Here is an 18,671-nt window from a genome sequence, read left to right on the forward strand (position 1 = left end):
ATCAATAAAACCATTAACCTTCTTTGCATTATTTACAAGATTTTTTATTAGCTTCAATATATGTTTACTAAAATCATATTAGCGCCAATGTAGAAGACATTCAAACTTATTTTAGTGTTGCCTTGAATTTAAGACTTCTTTGACCTCAAGTTCTTTATTATTATCTACTTCTAATGTTGGAATACCTTAAACCATTAACTTAAGATTTTTCAACTATCTCAAGGGAGGAATGAAAAAAAAAAAGTGGAAGGGAGGGAATTTGGAAAAAAAAAAAAAAAAAATGGCAGAGAAATAAAGTTTTGATGTGCTCTAAAAGAAAAAAAAAAATGAATTTTTATAGTGGTTGAATTGATAAAAAAATTCAAAGTAGTTTTTGCATTTTATTTTTGTGAATTGAGTCATAGACTTAAGCAAAACTGTATTGAAAAACCTAAACTTGGAATCATGAGGCCACCATTTCAATAACTACATGAGTGGAATTCCACACATAATGCAAGCATTGATCCATATGCTCATTAGATAGAAGCCAATGCATAAGTGCAACCAAAAACCATAGAAAGGATAGACAAAAATTGTGTATACAACTGGCAACACTCCACTTATTAGCCTACTTAGAATAGCAAGAAGTTGGGCCTCAAAACCATGTGTACAATTGGCCATATTCTACTACTTGTAGAATTCAACTCCTCCACCACTCAGAACTCAATTTTTATTGAATCTATATCAATCCATATGTCAATGTGGATCATTGATATAGATGCTAAATAATATAAAAAATAAAATTTATAAAATATAAAAAAATTACACAAAATTTATTTGCTATGGATACTAAATTTTATATAATATAAAAATATAAATTTTATAAAAAATAAAAATTACACAAAATATATTAATTGGTACATGTATGTATTTATACTAGTGTAAGTATATCCATGGCAAGATTTTTCAAAGGAATTGGATGCATGCATTTGTTGTTTTTGTCAAATGTATAAAGCAAATATGTAGAGTTAACAAAACTGTTTATCCATCAAAGTTCATGTTGTTGCTGAGATCATTGTCCATTTACTTGATGTGAATACAACTTACATAACTACCTGGCACAGTGTTTGTACAATCAATTTTTCTTAGTTATGGAATGTGTTTGCTTAATGCATGTGTCTTCATTTTTCATAAAAACAAAGATACATGAATTTAATAAATGCACTCTATGTCTTTGTTTACATATGTGCAGCAACATGTTAGAATTCTACACAACCATGGAGTATTTATTGTCAGTTATATGTTGGCATGTGTACATGGATTGTATATTTTTTTTTATTCTTTTATTTTTTTGTTGCTTCATTTTTATTTTTTGATATTGATTTTGTGTGCAATAAGAGATATGGTGGTCCAAAGTAAGCAAGTTATAAAAGTGATTGGCAGCAATTAAAAGCAATGACATATAATGACACAGATATAAGAGGGTATTATAGGAAGTAGACATGGATGAAGCAGATGCACAAATGCTAGTTTGAATTGACTGAGTTGTGTTACCTGAGCATGGAGATCATGGTTGTGCCTTTGCTTCTCAAGCATTGGATTCGAGCCTAGATTTGATGAGTGTTATCATATTTTATGAAGTTTGCTTGAAAATGCACTAAGCACTTGGCTATGGAAGATAAAATAGAACTTGCAACAAGAAGATCTTAACAATTCTAATAGAATCCTAAACAAACTCTAATTAAATTATAACAATGCTATTTAATCTTTAATTAAGTTCTAAAAGAAGTTTCAAAGAACTTACAAAAGAAACATAAAAAAATCATAAATTAATCTTAAAGAAATATATATAGCAAAAGAATCCTAAAAAAATATCAAAGAAATATTTAATAATACTAAAAATAAAAATTAATTAAATCCTAATCAAGTCTTAATATAATCTTCAAAAAATCTTTAAAAAATTCTATCAAACTCTAATTAAATCTTAAACCAATTCTATTTTAAAAAAATTAAATTCTAATTAAATTCTAAACAAATCCTAAACAAATCTTAAATAAATCTTCACCAAATTCTAATCAAATTCTAATAAAATCTTAGACCAAATCCTAATCAAAATCCAATCAAATCCTAAATCTTATATTCTAACCAAATCCTAATAAAATCTTAATCAAAACTTAATCAAATTTTAATAAAAAATTAATAAAATCTTAATAAAATCTTAATCAAATTCTAATAAAATTCTAATTAAATCTTAAATCCTAATCAATCCTAAAATTATCTTAAATAAATCTTTAATAAAATTTTAAAAAATATTAAATAAATCTTAATCAATTACTATAGCTATTTTAAAACCTCAAAAAGTATTAATTAAATCGTCAAACTTAAGTAAGATTATATTCACACTTTAATCTACAAGAAATTAAAAAGCACACAAAATTTGAAGAAAATCAAACACACCAATTGAAAAAAAAGCTTCTAAAACCTCTTAGATATTGGCCGCCTTCCTTTTCCAACTTGAATGTTGATCTTCTAACAATAATTTTTCTTTATTGAACTATTCAAATGCTTCAAAATGTTGTTATTTGTAAGTATTTAAGTATCTAAGTATCTAAGTCTAAATTTCTCCTACCAATTTTTGTTGCAATTGAATTGGTAGATGTTGTAAGGTTGCATAAATCCTCACTAATCTTAAATTTTAATTATCTAAGACCATAATCTATAAAATATTTTATAACCTTCAATCTAATCACTCAATTGATATCAAAATTTTTACAAATATTTAAAATAAGTACAATGATAAATTGAAAATTTTTTACTTGTAAATACACTACAACATTCACAAAATCATCAAATTTTTAAACTTCTTTTTATTTCTTAAAATCCAAATTCACTGAATACACCTCTCACTTTAAAAAGCTCTCAAACCATCAATATATCTTTAAATCATATGAAATCAACTCTCAAAAATCTTCTCATAAGTTTGCTCTCAAATTTTGTTCCTTGACCAATCAAAGAATCTTGGAGTTGCCATAAGTGCATGGTTTTGAACCTCGAGGTTTGATTCCAACCTTGGTTCACAATCAATCCTCTCTAGGTATCAATTCTTGATATTTTGAGGTAATTTTTGCTAAAACATATTTTTAATTTCTTTTTAAATATGCCTATATTAATTATTTATCTCATTCACTTTTATTTGGCTCATTTTATGCTTCTATAAAGTAAATGTTTATAATTTATATTTTTAAGATAATTTTCTAAAATATTTTCATTTAAGCTTATCTATAATAAAATGTTTCTTTTTTTCTTTCACCTAATAGCCATGTTACTACATGACAACATTGCCAATCTTCCTCAAATAGTGGTTGCTTTTCCTTCAACAATTGTGCAACTTATTGAAATCAAATTCAAACATCTCAATATAATTTCTTTTCTTTGCATAATCAAGTATATATCAAATATTGCATGCTTGCTTGCTTGCATTGTTTTCAATCATTTAGGTACTAAATTCTCCATCCAAATTTGGTAATCATGTACTAAATTTTATAGTATGATTTTTTTATTTGTTGATTTATTTTGTTTTTAAAAGAAAGTATATATGATGTATCAATACCAACATGGCAATGCATTATGAACCGCAAGAAGAGTTTTATAGACTTATAGTATCAAAGTTCTTTAAATTGATATTTGGCTCTTAACTTCAAGTAGTCATATAATTATTCTATAATATTTTCATTCTACATTTTTTACATCTTTTGCCATGTTGTATTGCAATTGAAATTAAATTCCAATGAATTTTGGACTAAGAACATTATATACAAATAATTTGATTATATAGAATATGATTAGTAAAGAGACAATATTGTATAAATGTAAAGCAAATTTTTGAAATAAGATGGATTAAATGGCCAAGTATTAGCATACATGATGAAAGAGGGCATGCTTTATTAACAAAGGCATTAGCTTTGAAGGTTGGTTTTGTGCATCTATATACATGAATATTTGAAGTAAAATTTCTTTGTAATATGAACCTTGTATTAGAAATAGCTTTAAATAGAAATAATTATGAGCATAGAATGTATAGAGTGGTGAATGCAATAAAAAAGTGGTATAGTGATAGATATTAAAGCTACAAAATACAAACAAAGCTTTGGAGTAGTTGACAAAGTCAAAAGAGGCAAGATTAATAGAATCAAAGAAAAAAAATCCAAGATTAATACCAATATTAGTTCATCCAAAATATTAAGTTTAAGATTGTTATGTCGTACTATTTATTTTATCATTTTGAAACATATTTTAGTAATAAGATATAAGAAAAATGCCAGATATTTCAGTAATTATATGAATGTATGAATTTGTGACATTGCCTTGGTGTTTTAAAAAATAAAATATTAATATACTTTGCAAGGGTGTTAAATCATGAGTAATAAAAAGCATTATTAAACACAAAGAGATTCTTCAAAGTGGAAGAATTGTCCATATGGAAACCACCAATTTTTCACAAAATCCATGTGATGATAGAGTGAATTAGAATAATTTAAAAATCTCTAATTTACTTTTGTGCACAAATAGAGTTGTGACACCTAACCTTGAAATATCACACTCACCATGATGCTCTATATCCTACTCACAAAAGAATAAACAATGTTGGTTTGTTATTAAATTATTATATTATTTATTAATGTATTATAATTTATTTTTATTTTTTTGAATAATTTAAAATTTATTTTTATGTAATATAATGATAATAATAATAATATATTTAATAAAAAAAATTAATACTACCTGATTTTTTTTATGAATTGTAAGAATTCTTTTTAAAAAAAAAAGTATTATGTACATTGAATGCTCTTGTATATGACAACAAAAAAATTATTTAAAGTAAGAATAATTATATTTGAGAATCAATTACAATCTAACGGGTTACAATGGTGGAGCTAGTTGATTGAATAGCAAGATTTTTGTGACATGTAGTGACAAGGTATTCTACCTATCAACTTGTTTGTCTTAAATCTAAAATAGTTCTATAGCTATGAAGGCTCCTATATGAGAAGAATCCACGCCCTTCCTATATTTGCCATTTTTTTCTAAATCAAAGTTCCATAGAACACCACTTTGGCTCACACTACTTTTAAGAAGTGTCATCTTCGGCATATCCATAAATAAAGAAGTAAATTATGCAAGTAGCATTGTAGAATGCAAATAGATACTAAATGATGAAAATTCAAAGAAGTTGGAATATGAGGGAGAAAAGAAGTAATCATTGTTCTATAAAAAATAGGATTCAAATAGCAATGTTATAATAAAAAAAACTAAGTCTTGTTGTAGCTAAATTCTTTGATATGTGCTTGGTTAAAAATTGTATCACTTGATGGCATTATTTGGCTTCCATGCGTGTTCTTTGTTGCACTCTTTGTATAAATTTTTCATGTTTCTATTGCAACTCTAACTTACTTTGCTACTTTTGTAATTCAAGCTGCGTAGGCTTCTTGTGCTTGCAAAGCCTTTATGCATTGTGACATTTCTTTTTCAGTGGTGGATATTTTTTTTTGGATATTGTTCCTATGATTTGTCAATTGATCTTCAAGAAGGAGCTCAACCACAATTTGGATCAATCTATTGTTTATTAAAAAATAAGTTGGCTAAAGTCAAGAAATATATTTATGGAACCTTGTTAAGAATTTCATCCATTATTTAAAATTTCTAATAGGAGCTCCAATCTTGTTTGTGAAGAAAATAAATAGATCATTGTGGATGTATGTGGATTATTAAAGATTTAATAAGATTACCATTAAAAATATATTTTTTCTATTTTTGATATCTAGACTTTTTGATCAATTGAATCAAATAAAGATCTATACAAAAATAGATCTATGAGAAGCATATAATTTAGTATGCATCAAAGATAGAGATGGATAGAAGATTGTATTTTAAATTAGGTATGAAAATTTTAAATATAATGTCATATTTTTTAGACTCATAAATGCTTTTGTAGCTTTTTGACATCTAATAAATGATTTCTTCAAGAATTTTTATATGATTTTATTGTTGGTTATTTAAAAAACATCTTAATCTATTCTAAAAATATAAAAGATCATGAACTCCATATTTGTTGTATATTATCAAAACTAAGAAATATAGGATTCTATACCAAGATAGAAAAGTATATATTTTATAATACTTGAGTCAAATTCTTAGAATAAATCATTTCAAATGATGAATTTATGATAGATCTTAAGAAATTTCAAACTATTATAGATTAGAAGATCTCAAAATAGTAAGAAAAATTCAATGTTTTTTGAGATTTGCCAATTACTATTAAATCTTTAATAAGATTTTTTTTCAAGTTATAGCTCCATTTATATGTTTGATTTGTAAAGACAAACTTGAACAGAATTAAGATGCAAAAGTAGAATTTGAAGCTTTGAAGATAATTCTTGTTTCTACACCAATTTTATATTGCATCAACTTTTTTAAACCATTCTTTATGGAAAAAGTTCCATCAAACTTTGCTTTGAATGTTATATTATTATAAATAGAAGCAAATGACAAACTTCACCTAATAGCTTTTTATTCAAGAAATGTTTTAAGTAGCCAAGATTAACTACAAAATTCATAATAAAAGACTTTTTGCAATTGTAGAATCATTTTAAGAATAACATCATTATTTAAAAGGTACTTCCAATCTAGTTACTATGTTTATTGATTATAAGAATCTTGAGTATTTTATGTCTGCACATGTTTTAAATTGTTGTTAAGCTTATTGGACCATGTCTTTGCCAAAATTTGAATTTAAGATCACTTATTGACCAAAAAAGAAACAAGATTTATTACATGTTTTTTTTAAACATGAATAAGAACTTTTGATTCAAATTTTCTTAAGCAAGTTTAATCAAACATGTCCTTTGATCATCTTCTTTATTTTTAAATTAAAATACAAGATCTTGAATTATTTCTATCTCCACTTCTTGATTATTATCCACTTTTGTACAAAGCAATTGCATTTTTCTTTTCTTTTCTTTTCTTTTTTCAAAATATTCTAGTATAATCATAATTGTTCAAGTATTGGCATGGTTATAGAAGTTTGTAACCTCAATGACAACAAGAATATAAGATTTAATGAAAGTTTGATACTAAGATTTAAAATTCAATAAAATCGAACTTTGTATCAAGCCTAGAAGATGCTCTTAAATCTAGTCTTTAAAAATTATTAGGACATGACTTTAGTTGCAAGACCTTGAAGATTCACAAATTGTAGATATCCTCCTAAATTCTTTAACATATTGTATTTGTTATTATAGTCTCATTAATGAGTTTATAAATGAAAAGAAATTCCAAATTGCATAAGTGGATGAGAAGAACCTTCTCTTTGAATTGCAAGATTTTATAAATTATATATCTTGTGCAAACTGCAACTACTACACAGTTATTAATATTGTAAATTACAAAATATGTTTTCGATTTTACAAAGATGATAAACACAAAAACAATTGGCTACTTTTTGAAGCTTTTGAACTCAACTAAGCATAACTAAATTAATTCCATTTGTTCTTTGGGACAGGATAACTAAAAATAATCTCATATTTACATAATTCACTCACAAACTACTGCTCTCACAATATGTGAAGTCAAAACAAAATATCATCTACAATTTACATGTAACAAAAATGGTATGCCAAAGCTATGCAATCCATGACGCTAACACTTTCTGGACTTTGTTGCAATAACACAGCAGGGCTTAATCCTGCCAACATCATACCACCACAGCAACAACTAAACTCGTCACCGACTCTCCGTGTATATTATTTTGCCGGATCGATCCAGTTTGATTCGGAAACCAAACAACAGAAAAAAAATAAAAAATAAAAAATAATAAGACCAAGATTGTGGGAAGCCATCAGTAGGAGACTGCTGCCAAACACAACCTGTGTCGTTGATGAATTACCAATTGAAATTTTGTACACAACTGAGTTCCTATTCATTAGCCATTGCAGACAACTGTGCTTCCCCTTGAGCTGCTCAAAGCTGTGCAACAAAAACAAAGAGAAAACACCAGCTGTGCTTGCGCTCAAAACAACAACAGCCGCATCTCCCCGCCCATCGATGAGCAGCTACCCTCTACCAGACTTCATTCCGCCTGCCCAGCCACTGCAAAACCACCACACAACAACGAACGAAAACTCCCGATTATCATGTGTATAATAAAAATCAAAACTAGCAGGTGCAGCTTCCCTATGCATCCACCATTCGCATCAGGGACTGGAACTTGCAGGTCCTTCTAATCAAAGCGCACCAAGTCAAACACAGATCGCTCCACATGAGCCTGCTTCGGCAAGTGCCTCCAGGAACGCTCGAGAGAACATTACACGCCGAACCGCTCTCAAGCTAAGTGGCCTCTTCTGTTGAGCTAATCTACGATCCAGTACGAACGTCATAGCCTTCAAAAACTCAGCATCCCCTCTCGACGCAGGCAATCAGACACCCGAAACAACAGTAGGAATTGATACTGCACTTAGCATATCACTGACATTGCTAACCACACCCACTCACGAAAAAAAACCAATGTCCAGATAATTACCAGCTATTGGCCAACATCTTCGACAGCCAGCGTCGCCATCCGAGCCACAGCCAATCGGTCAGCCAGTTGAGGACATCACTCGGCAATCGCGCTCTCGCTTGCTCATTCGTATCATCGCCACAAGATTTACCAGAGGGAATGATTCTACTAGCGTGCTGTGTCGCACACATGTATATTAACTTTCAGTATCTAATGGTTGGAAAATACAGAAGAAAAAAAAAAAAAAAAAAATTATTAAATTAAGGTCTCAACCTTCACGAGCATAGCCAGCTCGTCTCCTACAACCTAAAGCTCTACTTCCTGCATTTCCTCTCCAGTTAGAGAATCGACCGACTGACTTCCTCTAAATTGTTGTCCCATCATTTGTCTATTGGGATCCCTATTTTCACCACCTGCACTTGGAACACCTAAAGGATGTGGAAGAGGCAACGAAGCATTCGCCCCGCTACCGTTGAGTAGATAAAAGTTACCATACCCAGATTGACCCACTGACATGGGCGACACATGAGGCATTTGTTCCGACCGAGTCAGCCTGTCGTGACCACTAAAGCTAGCTCCAAACGCATCTTCCTCTCCAGGAGTATGCGGATTCTGGAAAGAGCTTGGGTACCCACCCCATGACGACGATCTTGTGTGGGCACCTCCAAACACAGGAGGTCCCCCGTGAAAACTCAAATCGGCACTTTCTGCCTTCAAAGATGCAAGCCCGTTGTCTGCGCTTGACACCTGAGGACTCGTGGAATATGTCGTAGGAGGGTAGCCTAGGCCTGTGTCCATATTCGCATTCGAGCTCGCAGTGTCCGACAATAGACCCTGGCTGGTGCCTGCATCGCCGTTTCTTGAAGACCTGCCCACAACGCTCTCGCCCACATCACTGTTGTTATCAGTGAACGAACTCGAAGGGGCAGGACCTGGAACAAACATATTGGCGGGCGTGGACATCATACCCGCCCCTGGCATTAGAGGTGGCATCAGAGATCCCATCACCGATTTCGCGGGAGTTGTTGAACCCCCCTTGTTGAAAGTGTCCACATACCTGTACACAAAAAACACATGTTAAGAATCGCTGCGGATTACAAGATACAGCATGCTGCGCTGCATCGCCAGTTCTTGCAGAAAATAACACGCACAATAGTGGGCATCAGGATCCCCAAATCTACAAATATGCCACCATGAAACTATAATGCAGAAAGCGAGTGTCGTGTATGTGTGCATACACACACATACATACCTGGACCGAACGCCGCCAGCTTGCCGACGATTCGAATAGTGATTGCCGCTAGTAGGTGCCAAGGGCGGCGTCCCCGGTTTCGAAGTTACAGCTTGGGGCGGTGCATGAGTTTCTTCTTGAGGGGGAGCGGATCCCATGAAGCTGGAAGTCGTGGGTGGGGGCGGAAGCGGTGCAACATCCGGAGTAGGATCCACTCCTTCTTCCACCCACTTCTTCAGTTTCTCATCATAGTAAAATTTGTTAGCATCTCCCAGCTTCGCCTGTAAAACACGACCACGCGTTCTTCTTTTACATTACCGAACAATCACACTTAGAACCACAGGCAATGAGGCCCTCAAATATCCATATACCCATACGGCTTTGCCTCCCGCAAGCTCAAACAGGGTAAATTCGTACCCAGTCTTATCGCAGGCTAGTCATTAACAACTAATTAAATTACGGAGCCCATATCCATCTAACATAGATAACACAGAACAAGGCTTGCCTCCCCACCTCTCTCTTGTTCGAACCCCACAGCCCAGTCGCCCTCTGCAGGAAACTGCTACCCAACCGACCAAGTCCAGCCAGACGTAATCCACTTGCTCTCGGAGATACTCCGGAATTCCCGTCTGTCTCTCCCTGAACACATTTTCAAACACGTTACATCCGTCAGCACGTTATACTGCACAGCCACACAATATGCGATCCTTGGAGAGCACTTCTCCAACACAGAATGGCAAATCGACGACAAGACGTGGGCCTGTTGGTGGTCCATTCCTTTTCGTATCCAGTAGTTGTACCGGACCTAATACTTCGCAACCTACGTGCGCCGCTACGACCTACTCTTCCGCACAACCCTAAGGCTGCTGGCCTTGCTCACACACCCACCATGTGGCATGTTGGGCTGGTGTTTATGTTGTTACAACTCCCGTCCCTAAAGCGTTAGATCCGATCCGATACGACGTACTTCCTATCTCTGACACTTGTTGAGCGTGTTATTTCAACAAAAAAATTGATGCATCCGCGTTCCCGTTTACCGCTTCAGCACCACACAATAATGCGTTATCGAAATATTTCAAAACGCAAGTGCCTCGCACATATGAAAATGACGGCAGTCCAACATTGAACTTCTTCGCGCTCGGAATCTTAAACAAGTGCAGTAATATTCCGTAACGCGACGATTTAGAGAAGACCCACACATCTTCCAATGTTGTTATTAAGGCACGGACCCAATTAAACTTGTCACGTTCCTGTTAACATTTCATGTACTAAACGTAACAGACCAGAATCATCTCAACTATGGTCCAGAAACACATGCAACCACAACCCACAGACTGCAATCTCTAGGATTCAGATAATGTACAACTGCATGCCTATTCTGGCGCCGTTGCACATTCTGCGTAACCTCCAAACCGGAGGGGCGGGGGTGTGGGTTTACTCGACCAAATTTCACCTCTAAGCTTCACGTCTGAACTCTTTTTGTAATCAACTCGAGTGCTAAATCGGCTGCACCAGTAGAAAATTCACCGAATCTTACGAAATGCTCCAAAGTACAAACCCTTTTTATTTCTCAAAAAACTCAAAAGCCTCCTGCGAACAAGTACCTGCTTGGCATTCCTGCCAAAGTCTGGCTCGGACTGGCTGCGAGCTGGACCGCGATTCGGTTCCTGAGGCAGCCGCTCCATGGAGGCCGCGATAGATGCTGATGGCACCATTTGCGCGCCTGACCGCTGCCCTCCACCGCCGCTGGAACGTAAGCTCTGCCCCCCATGATGATCCCCATTGTCTAACGGTCTGTACCCAAACGAATCCGTTGCTGGAGCAGTTGGAGGAGGGCCTCCAATCAACTTGGAAATCCCCCAATCCATGGTGCCCTTAATTTTATTCACCAACTTTCCACGTGCCAACATCGATCCATGACCATCCTGCACGCACAAATATCCCAACGCGTTCAGTGTCTCCATCTCGTCGTACTATTGCCTCGCAAACCGTGTTCGTTGTACGGCATTCCCTTCGGAATAAAAGCATTCACCACTCCATTAACCTCCCCTATGATGTAAAATGCCACGCTCCAGCAGATGAAATGTAAAATGTCTCCTGTCCAAAAGACCCGTGGAACTAGCCCTCAAAATCAGGAGCCCGCACAATCCTCAGACTGCTAGAGGTTTGGCATGCCCCATTTGTCATCAACCGCTTGAACGACGCAGAAACTTTGCGGTCCTGGAAATGCAGGGAGATAACACAACTCCTCCGAACTGCACCATCTCTCCTAAGCACGTGCAGTACGCACATCAACAAAGCAGATGACACAAGTGCCCAGAACCTGATTCAACATACCTGCAAATGCACTCGGAGCCTCTCTTCCATATTTGTCGCAAGTACTTTACATGCTTCCACCTCCGGACTCCGCATTCCTGCTGACTTCAACGTCCTCAACACTGTTTGACAGTATCTGTAGATCCAACCACGCCATACAGTGAGAATCCTCACAAACTCTAACTATTCAGCTGCTGCTCTACTGCTGCAGCGTTTCAACGACTCACGCATACGAACATACATCGGACAAATTTGAATGCCACAATCCTCAAGCACGTGTCATCCTCAAAGACATCAGTCAAGCACGCAACTGCACACCACATCCACAACATCCCCACAGCTCTATCCATCCCCTCCAGCTCTTGCTGTGCAAGGTTCTGCTGTTGACAGACTTGGCAGACAAAAGCCCAACTGTACGATACACCGTAACGCAGGATAGCAACTCATCAAACCGCCACATACTTGAGTGAGTCCCCAGCCTTCCCACATTCAACCAGCATTTCAGCATAAACAAGCTTGTACGGTTGAAACGATATCAAAACGCTTTGGGGATTCCCCAATACTTTCGCGTGTTCATAAATCTCTGTCCTCTGTCCAACAGAAAACACGCAGTCAGAAAAAACTCACTCACACAAACCCACGACCTCTCCAACTAGTACGCACACAGAACGGTCGGAGTGCCGGACGATTCACGAGGAAAGCGCCAAATAACATGAAAACTACCTCAACAGTACCACGCGACGACACTAAACATCTCCGTGAACATTATTGTTCATATTAAAAGACCTCAATTCGATGTATATCCACATCATAAAGACACAACGCAAAGCACGCAGACCAGGCTACTCGATTCCCAGAAACAAGAATGCTCGCCTGAATAGCCTCTGCGGTAACAAACGTTCGCGGATTCTTGCAATGATCAGCACCAATCAGGCACAACCTTGCATTTCCAGAGTACGACTCCAAATTTGCATCCGCAATCAAATAACACACATGTGCAGCTGCTACCTGCAATACCAAACCAACCATCGCATTACGACCAAGCAGTCCTTGTTCGATCCCACTTACTCCATGCATCATCCAAGCATTAAAAAAAAAAAAAAAACAAAAACAAAATAAAAAACAAAATAAAAAACGCCTACCTCCCCACGAACACCCCACAGTCGGTCCCCGAGATGTAACATCACACGCTCATCCCCTTGCGTGCGATTAGCGGCCATAATGGCAATATTCTCTTGCCAATCGTCCAGCATAGCTCCTTGTCCGACCTACATTGGTCAACAACCACAATCAGACACCATCGTCCGCCAAAGGAATACACTAACGGGCATTGAAGTCCGTTCCTGACTATCGCGCAAAGAACCAACCTGCCACCCCCCACCATTCAAGACGAGGAACAACCTCTCCGGAGGAGTGAAACCAACACCTTCTCCAGAGAGCTTCAAATCCGAGACCGAATGCTGCTAGGTAAACCTACAAAAGCTACGAAAACCAATTGACATCTCCATATCCATGAATGAATAAACACCTCACTCTGTTCGCTGGCAGCTACTACTCCACCCATCGGATTTCCTGATTGCGGGCTGGGCGCTGCAAACACCTCCGCAGGCTGACCGGCAAGAAGAAGGCTCAGTGTGCGTAGAGGGGACCCGGATACAAACTGCCGTCGAGCCATCTCTGTCACGGTGTCACAGAAGAACTGCATTACAACATGCCATCCGTCAACACAAATACATGTCCATCACGCATCTCACTCACGTTATCAAAACACTGCAACAACAATCATGTACCTATCACAAGTCACTCGCACTCACAACCAGGACTACGTACGGTGTCGCCTCCCAACCGATCACGACGCAGACCCATCGTAAAACTCCTCACACCAGCACATATCAACTTTGACATCTACCTTTTCGCCCAGCTGTCGAGCAATGACCAGGGCAATGCCCCACAGCTCGCCTTCCTGTGCACACTTCAAAGCATCCTTTCGCTTTCCACACACCAGAAACTTCTTCACCTCCACTGCTGTGGCCTTCGCATCGCCACCAAGACAACGGCCACTTGGTTAGAGCATGCCGACGGAAGACCCATAATACAAAAAACTTGAGCCGCCAACACTAAAACCACACAACCCCTGAAACCCCACAGCAAATGTAACACCACGGCATGGCCGCTGCTCACAGCTCGCAATTCGTGGCTAACGAGACTACAACATGTACCAGACGATGCAGCACGCCCTCACAGCCACAAAACACATACCTGCAACTGCTGCTCCGAGGGCACTCCGCGCAATCCAAGGTTCCTATTAACCATCCCTGCATATGGACTTTGCTCACCTCCAGCACCTGCCAACAACTTTGCCAGTGCTGCTTCTGGCCCGTCTTCTTCCTGCATTCCCCAAACACACCAAACTTAAGCGAGTGCTGCGTTTGAAACGTCCCCTCCAGACGATGGATCAGAAATGACTTCAGGCGTGACGATCAGTACGTATCCAGCTCGAAATCCGAGTCCCAAAACTTTAAAACAGCCTTTGCGCAACTCGTACCACATCATACATACCCTCGTGCTTCTTACTTCCAATTACATACACACTTCCTATTCGGCCCTCGTGGATAACCCACTGCTACCGTCCTTGCCCAAGAATGAACACATTCAGAACTCTTGATCACTCACGCCACAGGATCACCCAACGCCACTTGACTTAGACCATCCCAAACGCAACAAGGTAACTGCATATCCCCAGCTAAGTCAGCTCGTATGACCACACACGGCATGGCATCGTAACCCACCACTGCAGAGTTCGCGGAATTCACGCCAGAAGACCGCAACTTCCCATAATGCTGGCATGCCACCTTCAGCACTCCCAGCAGAAGCCGCGAAGAATCGTATTGTGATTGAGTAGCCATCCGTTCGTCAATCCACTTGATCAGTTCTTTGGGGCTAGCTCCACCGCCCAGAAGTGGACCTGCAAAAGTCGGTTCCTGAGGAAGGTGGCCCTTCAGGCTCGACAGTTGGATAGGACCCGGCATCCAGGCCTCGCCACTAGCAAAAGCCTGCTCCACCCACAATGCCCATCACGGACGTTAAAAACCCCAGACCCACCAGATATCATACCAGTTTGCCGATCCCAGACTCCCGAATGATCAACCCCACCACCACAGGCACGCAACCGATGAACTCTTTACCACAAACATATGTGCAACCCCTACGGACTCCCTACCGACGACTCCAACGGTGACAAGCCTTGCATCCAAGTCCCCCCGCTAGCGACGTCTCTTCGGACGAAACCCTAACTCTTCTCCTGCTTCTTCCATGGAGACAGCTCTCAAAATCATCACTCATCCTGCATGTCTTTACTCATGTCAACCTGCTCTGAGACAATTCCACGCTGTTTCTGAAGTTCTAGGCTGCCTGCTGACGACTGCACTACTCAATCCGGAAATGACAAGCTGCTAGCACGTCACCAGCAATAACTGCTCAAAATTCCTCCCGTGCCCATGCCATACCTGATCACCGTTACTAGTGTGAAGTGTCACAGGGTCCCTGTGCTTCATGAAAATAAACCTCCCTCCAAATCCAAATGCTGAAACTGAGATAGGCGGTCGTCCTACACAAGTCCTCATCGCCTCTTGGACGTTCTTGGGAGGAGAAGCCGTAGGATTCGTGTATTGCTGCTGATACTGCCCGAAAGGAGAGGGATTGTTCCAAGGCTGCTGCGCGTAGCCGCTGTGTCCGCCATCTGCACCATAATTGTACGAAGACGCGTATGGAACCGATGGCAAACTCTGGCTAACGAACTGCTCCGGCTGGCTGAAGGCAGGTGCTCCCCAACCCTGCTCTCCATTCATCTGCGGAGAATAGAAGCTCGACGCCCCACCTCCTGCCGCACTGTTGTGTGCTAGATCACCCTCCCACTGTCTCGTCTCCTTCGCATACACCGGCCCAGTGCTCACTGGATTCGCACTTTGCGATGCGTGCCCATTGCCCATAACGTTTGCACCATCGTTTCCATACCCTGAAAACCCCTGGGCCTGCTGCTGCTCGTTAGAAGCTACCGGCTTCTCACTGTAAGTTTGGGACAGCTGCTCGGGTTGTCCATACCAGGATTGCTGCCCAATGTGATCCTGAGATTGAGTAGTCGAACTACTCGTCCAAGCCTCGTTATAATCCGGTACTTGAACCCACGCCTGCGCGACGTAGTCCCATTTCCACCCCGGATACTCGTCTGCCACTGTTTGGGTTGCGGCAGACTGCGTGCCCCAAGATTGAGACTGCCCCAAATCCACCTCGCCTGCCACGGTTCCATCCTCCGGCACGGGAGTCTGGCTTTCCTCCGGCTGAAAAACATTTGCCTCCGGAATACCCTGCAAGTGATGATGTTCTACATAGCCTCCGTCATAACCTGCATACTCTGTAACAGCTGCAACTGCGCCGTAGCCCTCAACCTGCCGCCACTCGCACGCTTGATAGTCGTAATACCATCCTGGATAGGGATCCTCGATGCCAGCATCCGCCACCGCAGCTTGCCCTTCCTCCGCTGGAAGCTCCGACCACGTTTGCACTTCCTGCCCAATTCCAAAATCCTGCTCCGCTGGCGCTTGCGGTGGTGCGACCTCTTCATGTGTCGTTGTTGCACCAGTCTCCGGTGGCCGCTCATCAATTTCGGGCAATGCCTCCTCAACTACTGCTACGGCGGGCGGCTCGGGCTGAGACGTCTTGAAGCCCATTCCTCCCTCAGCCAAGAGTTCGGATCCCATGCCTCCCCATTCGAAAAAATCGACATCCGACGCCATTTCCACCGGACCGGAACTTTGAGGTGGCAAATCCGGCTGGTTTGCAAGAAAGTCTGAGAACGACCCGAACGACTGCTGCTCCCCGAACGTATGCGCACACACTGCATTGAAATCACTCCAACTCTTTATTTGCGCCGGCGGGCGAGAGCCCTCCGACGCATCTGCTGCTCCATCCACTTCTGGCACCGGCTCAATTGCCGCCGCACCTTCCACTCCAATTCTTGCAGCCTCTTCTCCCGTCAAGTGCCCATTGCTGTCCGCCGCTCCGGGCTCCACCGCACCCTCTGATTCTCCTTCCTTTTCCTTCACCTGTTCGTCCAAATCAAGCTTCTCGCACAGCCCAAGCAGGGCCTCCACTGAGTCTTCTGCCATGGATCCGTCTCCTACTTCCACCAGCATCCGTCTCCCCCCGAACGCCTCTTCAAACCGTCTTCGTCCACGGCGCCCACGGGCTTCCGCTTCCCGAACCCAGTCCAGCTGCCACCCTCATCCACCTCAACCTAACCACAACGACATCCACAACCAGGCACCCCCCCTTCCTCCCCGTCTACGCCCAAACCCTACTCCTCTCCTCCCATCATTGCGTTACTCCTGCATGAAAGCCACTACACTAACCTAGTATTCTGTGACAGTGTCTGCCGTAGAAACTCACCAAACTCAGATCTATGCAACAAAACGGTCAGAAGAAAACCCCCAATGGTTTGTTAATCCAGAGAGGAGACCTTCCTTAGCTTGCTACTCACTCGCTTGCTTAGATCTTTGATAGAGCTGTATCCCAGAGAGAATAATCCACGGGTTCGAGCACTCGCTCGGTGCTGCCTCTCATTCAAAATCTCAATCCGAGTGTTTATATTGTTCCCAATAATGTTATGCTAAGCTTAGCATGTCCGTTTGGGTTGCCGCCACTGCACGCGCCAACATGAGTGCACTGTGGCCATTGCCAGCCACGACTACTCTCCACAGATCCAGCACGCATACGAAACCCAATACACTCGTGATTCCGACTAATGCAAGCCTAGTCTCTCGACCCTCAACCCTCCACCCCGCGCACGCCGTCGTCGTCGTCTTTGTCACGAACAACCAGCCAAAATTATCGACAGAATCATACCCGAGAGGATCGTCACCAAGCTGGGGGGGTATTGGTGATCGGCGATGGTGTCATTTGTGAGTGCGGGATGGTGCTTGCTTGACCTAATCGCAGAGAGAGATTAAAGGGAGCGCAGCATCGAAATCATCATTGCATTCTCCTTTCATCCAGGGAAAAGATGAAGTGTGTGTATTCCTCCGAAAACCATTTCCTCGAAACATATGCACTATGCCAGCAAAATGCGCAGTAGATTATTACTTTCGTGATGTAGATACACGTATACGTATCTCGTATTCTCTGGAAAGTATAAAGTGAATGCGGTAACCGAGGTTATTGGATGTGATCACCGTGTCGCGTGTAGATGGTTACCGTGGTAAGTGGATGAGTCACCGTGGACTGCCCATTATGTGAAGCATTGATAGTGGATGTTGTCGCCGTGGAAAGTTGATGCGGTGACCGTAGCATGAGTAGGTGGTTGTTTTATCAAAATAAAAATGTATTTTTAATTTATAGTAAATATTAAATTTTATTTGTTGTACTAAATTAGTTTCATTTAATTTTTTTTTTAAAAAATTATTTTGAATATTAAAAATTTTTGAATAATAAAGTAATAATTTTGAAATATTGTTAAAATTTTCATAAAAAATAACTAGAAAAGTTTTATAAAATATATAAGTATTTTTTTTATTTAATTTTTTAGACCATTTTATA

At 39.7% G+C, this 18,671-nt stretch overlaps 1 protein-coding gene across 2 annotated transcripts; it reads right to left on the reverse strand.

Annotated features, from left to right (window-relative positions):
- Positions 1–7,839: 7,839 nt before the first annotated feature.
- LOC112281266 (protein transport protein SEC16B homolog) lies at positions 7,840–17,952 on the reverse strand. Of its 2 annotated transcripts, XM_090249470.1 has the most exons (15): positions 15,587–17,424; positions 14,870–15,133; positions 14,340–14,468; positions 13,990–14,112; positions 13,609–13,779; positions 13,223–13,348; positions 12,954–13,088; positions 12,543–12,670; positions 12,102–12,216; positions 11,369–11,689; positions 10,278–10,403; positions 9,786–10,045; positions 9,466–9,590; positions 8,555–9,401; positions 7,840–8,124 (listed from the first exon to the last, which is right to left on the reverse strand). In XM_090249470.1, the coding sequence occupies exons 1-14, from the start codon at positions 17,270–17,272 to the stop codon at positions 9,316–9,318; spliced, it is 3,795 nt and encodes a 1,264-aa protein (XP_090105596.1). In that variant the 5' UTR covers positions 17,273–17,424; the 3' UTR covers positions 7,840–8,124; positions 8,555–9,315. The 2 variants fall into 2 exon arrangements, with proteins under 2 accessions (XP_090105596.1, XP_024373344.1); XM_024517576.3 differs by having other exon boundaries at positions 8,555–9,590; positions 15,587–17,952.
- Positions 17,953–18,671: the final 719 nt, after the last annotated feature.

Source organism: Physcomitrium patens, chromosome 4 (assembly GCF_059467195.1).
Source record: "Physcomitrium patens ecotype Gransden chromosome 4, ASM5946719v1, whole genome shotgun sequence".
Taxonomy (NCBI): Eukaryota; Viridiplantae; Streptophyta; class Bryopsida; order Funariales; family Funariaceae; genus Physcomitrium; species Physcomitrium patens.